We start from the raw sequence: 19,992 nt of genomic DNA on the forward strand, positions 1-19,992 counted from the left end.
TTGGTAGAAATGATGCTCGGCTGACTTTGATGTGCAGATCTGATAGCCCAAAATAGCATAATACCCCTCTTATATCAACTCCAAACAAATCTTAACAACGCATTGTATCTTATTTTAATATATGGCTAAGGAATAGAAATAGAAATTCTTAAAAAAAAGGACTTTCCGTTCTATTGTATATCGGACAGGAAATCCGTTAGAGCAAACTCCAAACGATGACGAGTCATCTTAATACCAATACTTTACAAAAGTTTACGTTATCGATAATTTTTTCAACAAGTTGAAGTTAAGGTGACTGTCACTTCTTCAAGCGTCCCTCTTTTGTTTAAGCGCGGTGCGCGTTGAGTGAGGCCCTGTTGCACTCGAAAAGTGACTTCAACAAACCATCAAGTACTTTCTTTTCTCTTCTTTTGCGGACCGGAACTCTATTAGGGCAACCTGCAAACGATGACTTTGAAACGTGTCATTTTTAAAAGAATTTATGTTATCGATAAGTTGTTTTTTGACAAATTCATGCGCCATTTTCAGGGGACCGTCACTCCTTCAAGCTCCTTCAAGTGGTTTGAGCGGGGTGCGCGTTGAGTACCCCTGATGCACTCGAAAAGTGGCTTTACCTAACCATTAAGCGCCGCGCTAACTGTCACCGACGAAATGCAACTGCGCCGGGGAACGAGGCACGATAGGTGACGAGTATAAACGACAGCTAGAGAACTATAGTGGAATCCGGGAACGGTGCAACAAAGTAACGACTGTGAGATCACGAGCCGGTCATTTTGGCTTTGTGTTTGAGGAAAACTCGGCCAGAGAAGTCACATGATTATCGTAACGTCAATGTTTTTGAAAAGCTCCGTTTTCAAAATGTTTTCCGTCCACACTGAAAGGAAAGCCAGCGTTTTCAAACTCCTCCGGTTTGAAGCGCGTTTTCTCGAAGAGCTCCGTTTTCGTGACGGATTAGTGTGGATGGTAGGCCTAACCGGAGAAATAAAGCTTCGTTTTCGTGACGGATTAGTGTGGATGGTAGGCCTAACTGCAGAAATAAAGCTGCGTTTTGAAATTTCTCCGGCGTAGTGTGGACGGGGCTTTGAATGAGCGCAGCACGTTTGACTGCACCACATGATCATCTCGAGCTAGGTAGATAGAAACGAAGATAGTTTATTGAAGCTTTAAAATCACAGCTCTAGAGCTGAATTATAAAAAAACTTTACAAATCAATTCAAATAAAAAAAAACTATGCTAAAGTGTGATAAATGAAAAACACCAAATAAAATAGTCTATATTCAGTTGCTAGAGGAAATAATTCAAAAACTTGAGTACCCTCAAGACTAAAACGTCTTGAATGATCAAGAGGAAATTTTTCATATTCTTGCATATATGCAAATGACTAAAGTGCGAAACGCGTGCGGAATGAAAATGAGTCCTTAACGGTTATTAACATAAAATCTAGTCTGCGAGCAGGCTCACCTTTGAGTCACGCGCGCGAGCGGCGAAGAGCAAAGCGATCCGGCGGGAAGGAGTTTGGGGAGAGCTACTTTCTCGTCTTGCCGCTAAAAATGGCGCTCGCGGATACGCCTTGTGCGCTTGTGTTCCAACGTAAGCCTGCTCGTAGGCTACATAAAATCCGATTGGACAGTTTGACCGTGGCATAACCATATTAATATTAACAGGTTTAAGGAACACTGAGACACCTATTCTCGGCTAAGAATACTAAAGTCGCAAGCAGTTCATAAATCTGAACTTCAAATTTGGCCAGACATTTAAAAAAAATTATTTTGTTAAGTAAATAACAGGCTAAAGATGAAGATAGCAACCTTTACTATAAGGTTTTATATATTTACACTCCACCCCCTCCACCCACAACAACAACAACAGCAACAAAAATAGGTATGTCTGAATTTATGAAAACCACGTCAAATTTCGGGCAAAACTTTCGCCCCTGCCTTCCGCCTTTGCTGCGCTTGAAAACCTGGGGAGGGGGGAGGGACTTCCGTCAAGGAGGGTTGGGGCAGACAGGCCAGGTGTCTGGCTACCAGCTGATTCCAAGCGGGGCCCCCAGGGTTTAACCCCAGGGAGGTAGGGTGGGTCACAGAGAGAGGATTTTTGCAGGGCAAGCTTTGGCCACCTATGCCCAGCAGCGTTAGGAGCTGGCAGCCAGCCAGCCAGCCAGCCAGCCAGACACAAGCAAGGTGAGGGAGTAGGCTGCGTAGTGACAGACTGCCTGTGATTGATTGAGTACAAAAGCCTGTGTATGTTCTTCGAAAAGTGTCAGGCTGGTTGCGTTGAAATTAGGACGGTTTTCATAAATCCAGACATATTCAAATAAGTAAAACAACGGTAACTTGAAAGCGGTAATTTCACACATGGTACTGGTAAACAGATTGAAGCTCTGGCTTGCGGTATAATTTTGCGTATTTTAAGTTACAACATCGTAGTGAAAAATAATTAACAATTAATCACCGAAGTGGAGGTAAATATCCATCACTTTCACCGACACTGAGGTGAATAATTGTTTTAGTATATACCACACAAGCTGAATAATTAGCGGACCAAAACTTTATTTTGTGTGACAAGCGGTCGGAAATTTTAAAATCTCTCGCGCCGGCTGCTCGGAGGTGGATAGTACTTGCTAATCACCTCCGAGTTAACCAATCAGAGTTCGCGAAAAGCACTATTCACTTGTGTGGCATATACTAATTACAGTTATACTCCGTTTTACGGACTCCCGCTTGATTATTACGTGTGACACCTCCTTAAAACAGACGGTCCTTTTGGTCTCCACATAGCCATACATTTTCTTCCAAGGTAGTCACGGTTATCATCAATCGTTATTTGCCCTTTCGGTGCTCGTGTGAACAAGGATCGAAGGTGTACCTGAATCAATTAAGTTTTAATCAATTCATGATTTTGTTTCTGTAAACAGGTTTTTCAAGCTTTTCAAACGGTTGTAATCTGCACTCTGTATCGATTGGTTACCAGTAACTCTATATGTTCCCTAGATTATAACGGTCGCAAAAGAATCAAATTATCGTCTCGTCGGGACCAAGTTCAGTCGCCAAATATAAAACAGGTGCTTCTCCTTCATCCCGGTCTCCTTGGTTATTCCTAGGCTGATCCCTCGAGTAATTTTCACCTTTGCTTTGCTCGTCTGGGAAATCAAACTGGTCTGAAGCTCTTGCCTTGCTTGGACGGGATCGATTTGACTTCTCTGCCGTGTTTCCATCATCAGAAACATCAACTCTTAGATTTACATCCCAGGCTTTCTGGTTATTCCTAGTGTGGCCATAGCTTTGATTCTCATATTCCACGCGTTCCTTTGCGGAATCAAGATGGCCGGAATCCCTCGCCTCGCTTGATCGTGACCGATCTTTCTTCATTGCGGTGTCTCCCTTTCCAGAGTGGCTTCCGTCATCTTCTGCATTATCAAAGGCAGCACCTCTTTTAGGTCCGTAATTTTCGAGCTTGGGATGTACGGAGTTCACATTACGGAACTGATCTCTTGATGAACGACTCCTTCGAGGATCTGTGTTGAGTAGACGTGACGGGTCAAGTTGAGCATATCCATCAAACTCATTGCCTTTGCTTGGTTGCTCGAGACTCATACCCAACGGAGCGTAGAAGTTGTTATTTCGTCCGTCGTCAACGGATGGGTCAAGGGTTGAGGCAGGGCCGAACATTTTACCTGGAGGCTTCGAATAGTGCGGTTCCTCACGTTTAAGGGCGTCTTTGTGGAATTCTCTCTTTTCCAAGCTTGAATAACCAGAATCGGGGTTTCTTTTGGGGGAAACGAGCCTAACTCGCTGTTCACCTGAGGGGGACTTCTTTCGCTTAGCTTTATCATGACGGTCTTTGCTGTTTGAAGAAAAGTTTATTTTTCCGTTTTTAGGTTTAGAATTGAATTCCTCGGGGAAAGCTTCGTAAGTAGCATTAAAAGCAGCAATTGGGTTTGAGCGTTTTCGGCCATGGTGTTTCGCAATATCATTGTGTATCTGAGTAGGGAGGCGTCCATTTGCGCGGTGCTTTCTTTCAAACGCCTGATCACTGGCTTGTCTCAAATGGGCTTCGCCATCGTGTTGGTGATCACGTGTTTCCCTCATCTTAGCCTCTAGCGATGGGGCTATTTCAGCGTATAGAGGGTCCTTCTCGCGCCTGGAAGAAGATATTCTTTGACTTCGGTACCCTGTCTCTGAGGACATGACAGGTGATATTTCCTCGTAATCTGGTATGGTGAAGGGAGCCGCGTCTGAATCATCGTTATTGAAGTCACGGGGTTCGAAGCCCGGATTGTTGAATGAACATACCAATGTATCCCGAAGCGGTCGTCTTCGAGACCTTTAAAAAAAAAAAAATACAGGTGTAATTGGCTATGAAACGCTAACTCGTTGTCTGTTTGTTAACAGGCTATCTAGCTAAGAAAATTCCATTTATTGACAAATTGTGAAATGTATTAACAAAATCGACCAGCTCAATGCTACGAAATATCTACTGCCTTGATTTTAGCAAACTGGGCTCACGGTCTCTTCGGTAATGTCTGCGCGATTTCGCAAAATAATTGTCTTATAGCAGTTACGATTCAAGATTCGCGCGGAGATAATAACATATGGCATACCACAAGCCAGAAACATGCTCGATTTAAAAAAGAGACATTTTTATCAGTGAAATTCTGACGATGTGTGTAGAAATAGCCGCCTTTTCTATTACTCGCTGTTATAGCAGGGAGTTCGTTATGTCAGTTGCACTGCCCTACAACATTTGCGCTCACATAAGGAAAGCATTCGAAAAATGAACTGCTCAAATACGAAATAATGTTTGATGAAGTAGTTTGATAACAGTTAAAATTTTGACTGCTTACCTGTAAAACAAGAGAGCAACAACGATAATGATCATCAGGAGTATCAAAGTGCCGACGACAGTGCCAGCTACTCCAACAGAAGATAACTTCTCTTGCTGGCGACCTGCGGCTTGCGTCCTTTTCGCACTGGTATTATCATCATTGCCTTCTGAATCCGATACACATGGTGGATCTTTCTCTCCATTTATCAATTCTATAGAGGTATCACCCATGTACTCTGAAATCCGCTCCCACGTACTCACCACCATTCTGCAAAGAATGACAGCTGGGATGGTCTCCCGTTCAGCTATTGACTGTGGTTCATCTAAGGGTATGAGTACCGCCGCAACGACAGTAAACAATCCTGGTTTGTCGGCTTCAGAAGACCGATTGACCACTAGGACGTCGTCTGGTCGAAAAGCAACATTAGCGATTACCTCCCTTCTGCGCAATGTGGTTCTATCTTCCGGGCTAAAAGATAAAGAATGAAATTCATTGTGATTTTTTCCTTGTTATCTGCAAGCCTCTCTGTTAGATAAAACTCAAAAACCAACACTTTGTGAAGCGGGGAAATACCTTGATTTTGAGTTGAGAGCTAAAAGGGTGATAGGAACAATCACAATATACCTGTGACGAAGATTGCAGGGGGATTTGTCCCTGCAGTACTCGGTGAAAGCCCTTGAAATGCTCTTCCGGAAGGTATCATCTTTCCACTTAAAGCAAATAGGCAGAGAAAATAAGGTCAAACTCAAAGCAAGGCTTATTTTAATCAATATGAGGTCATTTTTACTAATGTCATGAAGTCATAATGGACTCACTTGGTCAACTGCCGTCTTGAATGCTATTTCCACAACATCGTTACCTGGCAACATAAAGGCAAAATTAAGGCTAAATGCTCGTGCAAGTTTGAGAGAATTTCAAATATTACTCATAGGGTAAGTCCCTAATTGCACTCGCATTCATGCGATTACCTAAACTAATGCATCGGTAAATAGCGCTAAATACGCACCCTACGACTCGGGTTTCCCAAATCTTATGATGTCAGTCTATTTCAGGGTCTCATTCAAGTCGTATACCAGCAATGGGCAAGGGATCAGGCAAGTCGATGCCAGCTAAATTATTAAAATAGCAAACTTAGACTCCCTAAGGTTAAGCAAAATTTGAGAGCTACTTGTCCCAAGGGCAAGCTAAAATTCATAAAGGACGAGTTTTTTCGAGCCCTGGACTTACTGTTTTGCATCGATCGTTGTTTGAATTACCAACAGCGTCACACCAGACAAATAAAGATAGTAGTAGAGAGGAATACAAAGTGGAAAATTACGAAGCATTCTGCACTGGGATTCTTTACACGTAACGACAGTAGATTCAATTTAAAAATCAACAAATTCACATCTGTGCTTCTTACAGGCCATAATTGATACATACCTACAAGGAGTTGACAGCGTGACAACCCATACCTCATAGGGCATACACAACTGAATGCACCTTGTTTTCCTTTTATACAAGTGCCACCATTCTGACACGGATTTGAGATGCACGGATCTCTTGAGGATGGCGATGTCGCAGAGGAGGCCAATAATATATTTGAAGACACTGATGGCGATGGGGTCATTGTTGTCTCACTTAATGAAGTTGACTTTATGAAAGATGAATGTTTTGTTGACATATGTGACGAGGTAGGCTTTCCTTGTGAGTTCCTTCGTGTAGCAGCAATTGATGAAGACGAAACATGCAGTATTTGTGACCTCGAAAACAAAGGTACCCTGAATAAAGTGGTTGAGAGCGATGGTGCATGTGATAACGACCGCGAAGATGAAGATGAGGACGATGATGGGGGTGAGGATGAAGGTAAGGGTGACGGTTTTTGTGAGGGTGAAGATGAAGATGAAGGTGAAGGTGAAGGTGAAGGTGAGGGTGGCGGTGACGGTGGCGGTGACGGTGACAGTGACGGTGACGGCGAAGGAGAAGGAGAGGGTGAAGGTGAAGGTGAAGGAGAAGGTGAAGTTGGAGGTGGAGGTGGAGGTGAAGATGAGGATGAAGATGATGTTGAAGGTGATGGTGAGGGTGAAGGAGAAGGAGAAGAAGAAGGAGAAGGAGAAGATGAAGGTGAAGGTGAAGATGACGATGAGGATGAAGATGGTGGTGACTGTGATGACGACGGTGATGTTGAAGAAGAAGGAGAAGGAGAAGGTGACGGTGAAGGGGAAGGAGAAGGTGCAGGTGCAGGTGCAGGTGGAGGTGGAGGTGAAGATGAGGATGAAGACGATGGTGAAGGTGATGGTGACGGTGAAGGGGAAGGAGAAGAAGAAGAAGAAGAAGGTGAAGGTGACGGTGAAAATGAAGATGAAGGTGAAGGTGAAGGTGAGGGTGACGGAGAAGGTGAAGGAGAAGGAGAAGGAGAAGGAGAAGGAGAAGGTGATGGTGAAGGAGAAGGAGAAGGTGATGGTGATGGTGAAGGTGAAGGTGACGGTGACGGTGAAGGTGAAGGTGAAGGTGAGGGTGAGGGTGACGGAGAAGGTGAAGGAGAAGGAGAAGGAGAAGGTGATGGTGAAGGAGAAGGAGAAGGAGAAGGTGATGGTGAAGGTGAAGGCGATGGTGAAGGTGAAGGCGACGGTGAAGGTGAAGGTAATGGTGACGGAGAAGGTGAAGGAGAAGGTGACGGTGAAGATGAAGGTGAAGGTAACGGTAAAGGTGACGGTGACGGAGAAGGTGACGGTGAAGGTGAGGGTGAAGGTGAAGGTGAAGGTGAAAATGAAGGTGAAGGTGATAGATAAGATGAAACTGTTGATGATGGGAAAACAGGTGTTGTTTTACAGGAAATGCCAACGGCAACATTAGCAGGACACGCACACTGGTAACCCCCAGGTTTTAAGAGACAGAGATGTGTACACCAACCGTTAAACAAGGTGCAAGGGTGATTGTCTGAAACGTGAAACAATGAAAGTTATAAGTTATGATTTACAAGGCACTGACCCATCTGACCCATTTCAAGCTATGTATTTGTCTTTTACAGAGGCTTTAGAAGGTCTGTCATAAAGCTAAATCTTCCGTCATCGCATCAGGTTAAATGCAATGCCCTTAAAATTCCGACCGAACCCATTATAACTTGTAATTATTCCTTGAAATAGCTTGCTGGCGTTGGAAAGCAACTGTAACTTAATCTAATCATGATTAGTTTTCGTTTTGAAGCTCATTTATCTACATGCAATCTGTCATTGCAGACGTTTTCCAGAACTCGACCAGCACAAAACTAAGGCAAATACCCAAAGTAAAGGAATCAATAGTGAGAGAACATCTAAAGTGCATATTAAAACTGGTCTATTGACATACCAGGTATCCCGGTATAGTTATGGTAGACATGAACGTCTCGAGGTCTCGAGAAGCTTCCAGCGAGACGTTTCACGTTACTACCAGTCATCTTATCTGCCGAATAAACAGATCCAAAAGTACTCCAATACAACGTATTTTCTTTCAGTGTTAATCCGTAGGGCTGGAATAAATACGCACTTCCCACAGAGAGGGTAACCTTAGCACCATTTCCTTGTTGTAAGTCAGTGTACTGTATTACAGAGTTGCTCGTGTCAACCCAGTAAAGTCTCCTATTTTCGGGATCTAGTGCTAATCCATTTGGTTTCGACGATTGCCACCAGGCGCTGGAGAATTGTACTAGGGTTTTCCTCATGCTTCCGTCCATAGAGGCACGTTCAATAGTAGGTTGTGTATTACTCCAGGAGGACCAGTACATGATCCTTAAGAAAACATAAAAATTCCATTAAAATTACAAAAAAAAAAAAAACATCGTTGACTAGCTGTCGCCTGTGTGGAATAAAATGCAGATTTACAGGCAGCAAACCAGAATTAAAGAGCAATGCTGGCAAGAGTGTAAATAGAGTAAAAGAGCTAAAAACCGGCAATTGATAATTATGTCCAGCGACTTAAAGACTGGGTTAGGTGGGGCTGGACGAAAAAGTAATTGTTTCGAGGTTAAAATGTACAGTGCTTGGAAGCGCATCGAGCGGCTTACAAAATGGCTTGAGCGGAATGTTTAGCTCTGTGACACAGTAGAGCCATTCAATAAGTGTTTTTTTTTACTAGACCACTGTTATCTGTTTAAATTTTGTTGAACAATCGAGGAAGTGTTTTGGTTTCTTACAGGTCATTTCTGCAGGTTCGGGAATGGACTAAAATTCAGTAGCTTGTAACGGAGACTATAGTGCTGGAAAATCTCATAAAAACAACCTCGCGTAATTTGCATTTGAAAATACTCCACCTCATTAGCCTGTATTGGCCTTTCGCAACAACATGCTGCATGGCAAAAGAATGCATCAGCCTACAAAGAAGCGACTTCAAACATTTAAGCTTCAGTTTTCTGTGTTTTACATACCCTAGTGCAGGCTTGTCATTCAATATGGTCGATTTTTTACTCATGATGGGCTACTGTTATTTAAATGCAATTCTTTCCGGGAATATTTAAATGTCATATTGCTATGAACTGCTGACGTGCGTGGATGTCTGTCAGAATTTCATTTTGCAAACTCGAGGTATTGGCTCCTGTGTCCAGAACACGACCTGAGGAGCTCCCGCTCTCTATATGTACTCATTGTTTATATATTCTTACCCGTTCTTCAAGTCCAACACAATATCCATAGGCTTCTGATTGTTCTGAGAGACTAGAACCTTCCTTTCTGATCCATTGAGTTTTGACACTTCAATCCTATTGGCATCAAAGTCTGTCCAATACAGATTCCGTCCAACGTGATCCACTGCAAGTCCTTTAGGACTTTGCAGACCGTTGTTGACAATAATCTTTTTTGCGCTACCATCAGGATGAGCACGTAATATCTGACGCAGCTGCAGCTCGGACCAGTAAATGAAGCGTTCCTGTGGGTCATAGTCCAGTGCTTCAGGTTCTGGCGTATTGCCTAATTTCACAGCAGTTGGTTGTGCTTGTGGGTTATCCAAATTAATCAGGAATATCTTCCGTCTACTTGAGTCGGCATACAACAAAAATTCGCTAAAATAACCTGCAATATAGAAGGAGACGACAATAACTTATCCAAACTATTATGGTTTTTATCACGACGAGGTTTTTTTGCTTTTGTCTATGTTGACAACCAAACGTTTACATGGTAAGCATAATTATGACTCATTTCACGTGGCCTGCAGTTGTTTCAATTTAAGTGTGGTACCGGTGATTCTATCTATTTCGCGGTACACGCCAACCACAATTATTGCGCAGTAGAGCTCATTTGATCATTATGGGCTACAAAGTAACTATAGTAATGTTTAGGTTAGTTTCAGGCAAGACTGTTAAAAATTTCAATAAAAGCTTACAATTTTTCTTGTCAGTCTTCAATTTCATTTCATTAGGACATGCGCACTGATGTCCACGCGGCGTCAGTAAACAAAGATGGCTGCAACCTCCGTTGTTTATCCCACATGAGGAATTTACTGCGAAAGAAAGGCATAATCGAAACGTGAATATTTAGGTGCAAGAATTAAACAAACAATAAAAACAAGAATAATCAAAGACATTTTTTAAAGAAGAAATAACGAAAGATTTCTTTTTTGTGGTGCAAAGTCTTACAACACTCATTTAATTTCATCCATTTTTTTTTTTTTTTTTTCGCAATTTAGCCACACGTACCTGTTTGCACAGTGTCATTCGCGTCATATACGCAGACATCTTCTGGTCCACGCAAGTTATCAACAATTTTTTTATTATTTCCACCTGATACTCTATCAGCCCTGTAAACTGCCCCACTCTGTCCCTGCCCTTCTGTCCAGTAGATGTAATTTCCATGTAGTGCTACACCCTTTGGATATCTAAAGGAAGGTCTTGTCAAAAACGTGGATCGTGTATTAGTGCTGAGGGAAACAAAGCTGATTTCAGTGCTTAGTCCGACCACATAATAAAGACGATTGCGTTCTTTGTCCAAAGCGAGGCCATTTGGTGTTCCAAAATGGAAAAAGGTCAAAGTGATTATCACTTTTCTATTTGTCCCGTCCATATCGGCTCGTTCTATCTTTGGGTTGTTGAGTCCACTCGCTCCTTCAGCCCAATACATGTACCTGCCAAGAAGGTGCTAAGTTGTAAAAATAATGCTTAAGAAATAGAAAACATGTACCGTGTTTCTGTTGGGTTTTAGTATAAATCTACAAAATGGGAATAAATCTTTGCGCAAGTTAAAATCATGACACATGCTGACATCTAACTGGCATCCACAAACTCTGAAACTGGAGCAAGCTAGACATCCATCTGTTTATTGAACAAGCTAATGAAATCCCGGCCTTCAATCAAATTCAAGGCTTAAAAAAATCAAGGTTTTTTGGAGAGCCGACAAATCATAGGTGTAAACAAGGTCAAACAAACGAAGCAAAGATGAATCCTGCATATATGGCTTTCTTTAACGAGGCGAGGAAGGCGAAGTGATAATACATAATACGCACGCACTGCTGGCATTTACAAAGAAGCAAAGCTCATAACATAGACTTTTCTTTATATTTCCGTTCTGATCTCACATTTGGTGACGAAACATATTCTGTACAAGGAGAAACACCTTTTCTAGGTTTACGAGCGTTTTTGAACCGATCAAGTGATTGTTGTGGGCGTAGGAATTTTTTTACGGTCAAAACTGAATAATTTGATCGTCTTAGATGCTCAAACCACAAAAACAACTTCTCCGATAATCTGATAAGTAGGCTAATGCCGAGCTCAATCGCCTCAATCGCCCTTATCTTTCATTAGGTTCATGTACATTCCTGATTACCCCTAATGCCCACCGAAACTTTTAGCAGCTTTTGGAATAATTACGCCAGACGAAAATTTTAGAGAACGAAGAAAACCGTCCGAAAATTATGGGACATGATAAAAGTGAGCACATCAATTCCGAAGATTAAAGAGAAACTTTATAGTTTTCCGAAAAAAATTGAAAAATCTAGAGCGTCGCTGGGAAACAAAATTCGAAATTTTTAGGTAATCTTCCATCCGAACAGATATTTTACCGAAATATTCCGTTGGGTGCCCCCGAGCAGTGTGCGCTTGTTAACAAAATAATGGCCGCTTCTTGAATTGGCGTTTTCGAAGTGTCTGTGAAGAGGATTTAGATAAAGTTCTGAACGACTAGTAGATTTATACTAAAACAATTAGATTATTCGCTCGCGATTTCTATGCGTGATAGTTGACTCGGGCAGCGCCCTCGTCAACTATCACGCAATAGAAATCTGTAGCTCATAATCTATTTGTTTAAAATATAAACACGAGTGGAAGGTTGGGAGAACGAGAAATGCTGTGGGAACACGAACCGACAGGCGAGTGTTTCCACAGCTTTTTTCGAGTTCTCCCAAACAGGAGACAAAACGAAACATCTCTAGAAGCACGAGGACTATTGAAAGGTAACTGCTCAGTCAGAAAGAGATTAATTACATCTTTTTCAAATATTCAATATTCAGGATCATCGCAGTTTTACACACGACTTAAGCAGTTGTGAAATTAACGCCTGAAAATCCCGTTCAGGCCTGAATTTTTTTTCAGACTTTGATTTCACAACTGCTTAAGTTGTGTGTATTACTGCGATGATCATGTTTTCATGTCTTTCTCCGCAGTACAGAAATAAATTATATGATCTCTCATATATGCACTTGTATTCAAGATTCAGTTTCCGAACCTATACCGTACATGCAGTGATCTCTCTGGGTTTGAGGCCCCATTAGGCAGGTCCTGGTATACCACCTCCCGTTAATTTTTGGCCTAAATGTCCTGTATCAACAATTCTCTCGGCTGCGTAGCAGGCTGGATTTTGAACTCGACTCATTAACAAACCTCTCGCAGCTTCGTCACTCGTGTTCGCGGCCACCGTCAAAAGAAAACCACTCGCGCGCGAACTCTCGTCAGCTGGGCAAAGGTAACAATTTTCATACTCGTTATCTCAGGATATCTGATCTAGAAAACCCGTATTCCATTAATTTTTTCCCCCCAAATATCCTGTATCCCGTTAATTTTTTTAATAAATATCCCAAATCCCGAAAACCTGTAATATAATATAAGGCCTCAAGTTTGATTGATAATCGAAAGACATTAAATTCACACTTACCCATTTTCCATGTCCAGGACAATATCAACAGGGTCATAAAGATTTTGATACACGAGCGTCTTCCTAAAGGAACCATCCAGTTTGGACACTCCTATTCTATTGCCTGTCCTGTCTGTCCAATATAGATTCCTTCCAACAGAGTCCACTGCAATTCCATCTGCTGTTCCCAGCTGATCCACTACCTGCTCCTGAGAGCTACCATTCAAATGCGCGCGAAATATTTCATCTCTGGAGCTATCAGACCAGTAGACGTACCCCTCGACGGGATCAAAGTCCACCCCTGCTGGTCTCCTGACATCATTGAGTGGAAGGGCTGTAGCGGTTGTTGAAACCGAGGAACCGGGTAACAGAGGGATTTGGAAGAGTTCTTGCTGCGTTCTATCGACAAGCAGCAGGCGCGCAGAGCTCCCTACAAAATGGAACGAAAATAATGTTAGCTAAATGATCGCTATTTTTCTGCTTTGCCGTTTCTACTTTAGATAGTTAATCAATTCAAGATTGTAGGAAAGGAAACAGGCAAATTCTATCCATTCAAGGTAGAAAAATAAATGCAAAAACTCAAAGTCCTCACAGAAGAAGTATCAATGGTAACTGCACTCTATTTCTCCTCTTGAAATGAACTCTTGTTAGCAACTACATGCCCATTCATTATTATTATTACTGGCAGACAGCCGGTGAAAGTTCACTTAAGACTTTCCCTGCCGTGTACACCGTTGAAATTGTGAAAGATTTGGTTTTCTAGCTAGAATATTCCGAGTTTAGTAACCAAAAACAGTGTTTATCAATCATCTATACAGGTTTGCTTTCTTGAATGAGGAAGAATATTCGTGCCATGGTCTTATCTAACAATCTGCCTAATCATGCTTACTATTTTCATGCATTTGGTTGCGTTTTTTCCAATTGCTAAGAGATCGCAACGGAAAGTCGACTTTCTTAGGGGTCTTTCTCATTTTATCGTCGTTACAAAACCCAGTACCTTCATCATCACACGTCTTTCCATCAGACTTCAAAATCTCTCCTGGTGGGCACGCGCATTGGTTCCCTGCTGGTGATAACAGGCAGAAGTGGCTGCATCCGCCATTGTGGTGGCAAGCGGAGCTACCTAAAAATGTAAGTGGCACTTTTGAAAAGAGTGGAAGTCGGAGAAAATCTGGCCAATTATGCTGCCATGCAGGGAAAGAATAATTACCTATTTAAAAAGCTAACGCGATCAAGGTTGGCTGCCAAACTGTTTTAAGTCTTAGCAGCTGAATTTTATCACATTTAAAATAGGACCTTGTCCTTGGACATTATCTGTTCCTCAAAGCTCACAGTTTTCCTCGAGCAACGCTCTCGGGAAGCAGCTGTTCACTTTTCGGATCAGATAATGTCCACGTACAAATATTCTAGTATATTTTCTCGCCAAATGGAGGCTATTGGTTATATAGCTGCTGCAACTATTTCTGAACATGCTGATAGATACATACCTTTCGGTTGTCGCACAGGAGAAAACATGGCCAGCCTTAGAACGTTACTTCCTCCAAGCCCCGTGTAGCTTCCAAGGGATTGCTTCGTTGCTTTGTCGATCTTGTCGATACTTTGGCTGCTCGTGTCGCTGTAGTAAAACACTCCGCTGTACAAAACAATGTCGTAAGGTCGGATACTGAAAGGGAATGTCTTAAAACTCTGTCTGCTGTTTCCATTGAAGTCAACGCTTTCTATTCGTCTGGTCTGAGAATCAACCCAGTAAAGACGGTTTGCAGAAAAGTCGAGGGTTATTCCATTCGGTCTAGGTGGCCACCATAGGCTGGTAAAACTGACCAAGGTTGTCTTACTGTCTCCAGATAGAGTGGCTCTCTCGATTCTCGCTCGAAGACCGCGGCTTATCCAAAACATGTACCTACAAAACCAAGAGAGTAGTTGAGAAAATAAATGCCCTTGGGATGTATGATTTACAAAATGATTGGCGATGATATTAAAGCATGGTCAAATTTCAGGCCGCTAGCCTTCACATTTTGCCATGAATCTAAAGTACAAGTCTAACATCTCCTGCCTCAAAAGCGTGAAATGTGGGAGGTACCATCTCTTTTATAGCAGAACGTCTAATGGCCCTCCCTTTCCCTTGCCAGCCCTCCCTTGTCGCAGATTGGATACAAACAGGACAAAAGAGTACGAGAATGGAAGAATAGAGCACTTTCACTTACGTGTCAAGCAGCCATGCAAATTTGTGGCAACAAAAGAAAATTTTTACATGAGAAAAGAGTTTTGGAACACCAATATGGCTGCCGTGACGTCATGTGAAAATACTCTATATGATCCCTCGTTTTCTATTTGCAACGCATACCCCTTTCGTGGATCTACAGCTATTTCCCGTGGGCGGCGGATTCCTGAAGTGATCAGAGTTCGTCTGTTTTTGCCATCCAGTTGTGCCACCTCAATACGTTCATTGGTGTAGTCAGTCCAGTAAATGAGGTCACTCTCCCACTCCACTGCTAATCCGTCAATCTCGCCAAGATTGCTATCTGTTAAAATGTCGTCTACCTTTCCACTAGTAACATTCAATCTCTTTATGGCGTTTGGCCGAGTCTCGGTCCAGAACACCAAGTTGAGTTTCACGTGAACGTCGACAGCCTCAACGGAGTTGAGATTGCTTAAGACTGTGTGCACTTTGGAGGAGTTGATTTCAATCGCTTTTAGTGTATTGCCGTTACCATAATACAGACAAGGTAACGATTGACACGAACTTGATGATACGCCTGGCAGGAACGAAAAAATGATATGTTAATTCCCTTTGTTATTTCCACTAACAAAACACAATAATTAACAATTATTCCACGAGCGCGCGTTGGATATTTGCTCATACACCATAATGACTGAGCCAATGAAAAGTCCTGAACTGCATTATCCAATGGTCCAGTTTTTTTTTTTTTTAATAATTTCTGTTCCATTCTATTATAAACGGTTTGTAATCCTCCCCTCGCCTATCTGGTTAAAAATGTACAGGTGTACCCCGCTAGCCATCTCAAACTCTTAAAGGAAACAAAAATAGTTCGAGATGTCGGGGGTTCGAGATAGCCGATAGCAAGAGACCAAAAAAGTAATTCCAAGAGAAACTGACTTAAGTTCGAGACTGAGTGGAAAGTTCGATACAACCGAGTTCGAGATGCTCTAATGTTACTGACTATTTTAAGGCGGTTTTTTTTTTAAGAACAAGGAAGTCTTCTCGCTGGGAGACTAAATTCTCTTCAGTGACATCACAAGAAATGTTTAAACATCAGTAAGGAGAAATGATCATCATCTACCGTGCGCAGCTGTGCTCTCTGCCTCCTTAAACTTTTCACTTCCAGAGTCAAACGTCAAGTCATTTTGACGTTCTTAATTTAATCTTATATTTCTTTGAATGATGAAGACCCATTGTGAGATTATTCAAATGAAAGCTAACGAACACTGCTATTATGTGCACTGCTTGTTTTTCATATTTCAAGATATATTTCAATAATTCGTTTTGAAATTGGCCGTCTTGGAGCCTGGTACTCATGAGAGGCAAAAAAACATTAAATTCACTGTGTTTCTTGGAAAATTAATTAATTTTAATTTTATAATTTTCTTTTTGATTGTCCCCAATTAGTAGAGGGTCTTAACCCTCGGCTATATATTCTGAACCTTTAAAAAAGTCGTTGATTGACTGAATTGTGATGTTTGAGTAATCCGTCAAACTACGCTCTGCCAATGACAGTCGCAGCTATCAATATAAGGGTTCGTTTCTTCAAGAAAATCCAAGATTGTTTTCTTGAATCCGAAAAGGAATTTTGCGTTTCTTTTCTAAACAGATTAATTCAAGATCTCTCGGATCATGGTGTATCAAAGGAACTGAAGAATCCACTCTGGGCAAGGATTCTTTGGTTCCTTTGATGCACCATGATCCAAGTAATCTAGGATTGATCTGTCTAGTAAAGAAACGCAAAATCCGTTTTCGGATTTAAGAATTAACACAATCTTGGATTTTCTTAAAGAGACACACGCTAAGTTTCTAAGGCCGGAATCTCCATACCACTCTGGTCATTACAGCGGTTGCTTAGTGACATGAACGGTGGCAGTCTGGTTTGTTCGTGCCGGCACGTATTAGCTAAATTCTTTCCCTGTTTAACTGAAAGTTATCCAGTGGTGCAGATTAAATGGCCCTTTGTGATCGTTATGCAGAAAGTATTTTTCATTTACATTCGCGTTTTTTTACACAAGTAAAGAATAAAAAATAAGAACGCCGTAATTTCAAACAACGATGTTTCGTCTTTGAACTAACCATATATCATGTATGTATTAAATAATTTACTCGCAAACTTCCGCGAAACGTGACACCGACAGAATTGGTGCCGTATATCTGTTGTAAAGCCGAACAAAACTAGCTTTATACAATACTGGACTGCAAATGTGCAAAAATTTGTCATATGTGGTGAAATTTTAAGCTAAATAACTAGGAAAAATGTCTTCTGAAAAAATGACGAGATATTTACTTTGAAAATTCTAGTCTGAGATTATGCAAAATGTTAACGTTTGGTATACTTCAGTGAGGGATGATAATGACCCCCGTTTGATCTGTAATGGGTATAGGAAAGATGATTTAGGTAAGCTAAGGACAAGGTGTTCGTGTAGTGCACCGCCACCTTAACTTACTGTCGGTTTTCTGGTTAACTCCCTAGACAGAGATACTCAGCATACCTTCGTAAATGAGCAGCCATGTCATTACTATCAAAAATCCTCGAAGAACGGAGACCGGCGACGATTTTACAGCCATTTTGAGGTGACAATCAGTGCACTGACCACATCAAAGGTAGAAGATGCTATAAAATAAAAGAGAACTTACTTTCAAAAAAATATAATTTGAGTTGCATGTACACAAAAACACAAAGAGAGACACTAAAAGTTTACAGCAGAAGACAGTACCAACATAACCCACGGTATTGTAAACAGTGCTGCTGTTAAACTTTGCAGGTAAGAGAAGAGCAATAAACTGTACAGTAAGTTTAACTTTGACCTGTACCCGAGGCTATCATGATTTAGCAACTTTAAAACCGCCGTCTAAACTCGAATCAGTCGTTCTAGTCATCCTAACACAACGGTCTGGAACTAACTTCCGGAAAAATACATTTATGCAGGAAGGCTTCCCCACACTGACAGAACATATATTACACACATCACAAAATTACCTTGGCCGTCTTACTGTCTGAATCTTGCTCGGAAATAAATCTTAAGAGATAGACGGGACGACTCAACGAGAGAATGTTTTTAAAAGGATCTTGCGTTTCGCAGGTTGATATCGCAGCTAAGGCAATCTGAGCTATACAGTTAGCAAAGGCAGCGAGATCTGTTTCCACGGTCTTTGCGGGTTTATGATTGGTATTGCAACATAAGGAAATATAAGTTTCATCGTTTATGTTTGGCTAAAAAGAGTGAAAAAAGAACTGCAGCCGAGGTGACCTGGTTTTAGCTGAGGTCAAGGAAGTAGCGCAAAGGGAAGTGACTGTCAAAACAGTGACAACTCTTGACTTATTGAAATAACCAATTAATATTCTTTGCACGTATCGCGGGAAAAACAGCCAGCTATAATCGCTCTACGAGAAACAAAAGCTAACATGGGGAGCGCGCCTTGATTTCGCCATTCGAAGACATTGCATCATATTTTAATCTTCCTCACGCGCGGCGCTCTCGATCTATCTGACGACAACAAGAATATGTCAAGATCAAATGACCCAATAAATTCGGCCATACAGTTGAACCAAGACAATCTCCTGGTTGAACCATAGTTAATAGAGGGGAATGGTGACAAGACTCGACCAAGTTCTTTGTTGTGTGTTTTTGTCCTCGTTTTTGGCCTTGAGTTGTTTACTACTGACCGAGGAACTAACCAGTAGAAACGTTTGGGTTACGTAACTCATGAACGCCAAACAAAAGATTGTGCACGGTCGTGGACCTTCCAACATAAGCCTTGGCATCTTTCTTTGCTCCCTTGATGTTTGCCGGCTTCATAACCATTCCCCTGGCTCTATTAACTATGGGTGAACCTCGCTAGTATCTTGAGCATCTTGGATATGCTTTTTCAGTCACTTACTAGTAGCTTTCCTGAGCACCGAGCACCCGACGTTTCAAACTTTTTTTTCGTTTCCCTTGTGAGGTCGAGATAACGGGGGTTCAATTGTAGGTACCTTTTTCTCCAACAAATTCGATACTTATGGTATCGATCGAGTTCCTACATTCCAATTCTCTACACCCTGTGTCTTTCGCTTGCCTCTATAGATTTTTTGGTCGTTTAAATAAAAGCGGAGTCACGATGTCACCAACGTGTATCGAATACTATTACGGCTGATCAAATGTTGAACTGTGTACACTGTCAGAGCCTAGATCTGACAAGCCCGCGCACATGACAGAAAGAGAAGAGATACGAAGAGCGTCTTCATGTCTCCGTTGTATCCATACTTCTAAGATCTTTAGGAAGCTTATGAAGTTTAATTCGCTCGGCGAGAACACTAGGAAAGATACCAAAGCAGATACCTAATTTTTCATAGACAATGGTAATATACAGCATTACATCGAGGGGTATTCAATAGCCGTTGCTCGGAGACGCGGAACATTTGGCAATTTTCGCTCGCCCATACGCGGAAAACTGAACGAGACAATTAAAATTCAAAAAAGGAAAAAATAACTTACTTGCGTCTCTGTTTTCAATTGCTAGCCAAAACTTATCACGTACTGAGCGGCTTCGAGCTGTGTCCGCTATTTCCTTGACCCCGTCACTGAGTAAATCCCAGCGGAAATAAGGCGACTCGTGTTTATTATCGACTTTTGCAGATCAGGTTTTGCAATGTTTGACATTTGAGTATCGACTTTCTGTCTTTGAATTGTTCATAAGCGTCGTGACCTCTTTGCTAAATCTCTCTTTTTTCCCCGTTAATCGAGCTTCCAGAATTCCTGAACTCAAATGTGGCATGTAGAGCCTATTGGCTCTTATTAATTTCATCCAACTCAGCAAAATCTTTTACGGTGCTATTAATTTCTTAGGATACATTTTCTATAAAAATGGTTTGCAGCAGCTAGTGCCGT

General features: G+C 41.7%; 1 protein-coding gene across 3 annotated transcripts; it reads right to left on the reverse strand.

Annotated features, from left to right (window-relative positions):
- Window positions 1–309: 309 nt before the first annotated feature.
- Window positions 310–19,708, reverse strand: LOC145495252 (uncharacterized). Of its 3 annotated transcripts, none has more exons than XM_081474855.1 (15): window positions 19,600–19,708; window positions 17,614–17,735; window positions 15,242–15,653; window positions 14,385–14,797; window positions 13,895–14,020; window positions 12,919–13,327; window positions 10,473–10,897; window positions 10,160–10,276; window positions 9,444–9,849; window positions 8,156–8,574; window positions 6,251–7,747; window positions 5,644–5,687; window positions 5,453–5,538; window positions 4,847–5,296; window positions 310–4,326 (listed from the first exon to the last, which is right to left on the reverse strand). In XM_081474855.1, the coding sequence occupies exons 2-15, from the start codon at window positions 17,687–17,689 to the stop codon at window positions 3,015–3,017; spliced, it is 6,192 nt and encodes a 2,063-aa protein (XP_081330981.1). In that variant the 5' UTR covers window positions 17,690–17,735; window positions 19,600–19,708; the 3' UTR covers window positions 310–3,014. The 3 variants fall into 3 exon arrangements, with proteins under 3 accessions (XP_081330981.1, XP_081330985.1, XP_081330975.1); XM_081474859.1 differs by having other exon boundaries at window positions 19,098–19,702; XM_081474849.1 differs by having other exon boundaries at window positions 18,102–19,702.
- Between the last annotated feature and the right edge of the window lie 284 nt (window positions 19,709–19,992).

This window comes from Orbicella franksi, chromosome 1 (assembly GCF_964199315.1).
Source record: "Orbicella franksi chromosome 1, jaOrbFran1.1, whole genome shotgun sequence".
Classification (NCBI taxonomy): Eukaryota; Metazoa; Cnidaria; class Anthozoa; order Scleractinia; family Merulinidae; genus Orbicella; species Orbicella franksi.

What these genes read in the sequence shown, in the direction of transcription:
- LOC145495252 (XM_081474855.1), bottom strand. Translation starts at nt 17,689, where the DNA reads ATGGCTGTAAAATCGTCGCCGGTCTCCGTTCTTCGAGGATTTTTGATA. An exon ending in AAAGACGTGTGATGATGAAG is followed by an intron (nt 13,328 to 13,894) that starts GTACTGGGTTTT and finishes TCCATTTTGTAG; the next exon opens with GGAGCTCTGCGCGCCTGCTG. An exon ending in TAACTATACCGGGATACCTG is followed by an intron (nt 7,748 to 8,155) that starts GTATGTCAATAG and finishes TTCACGTTTCAG; the next exon opens with ACAATCACCCTTGCACCTTG.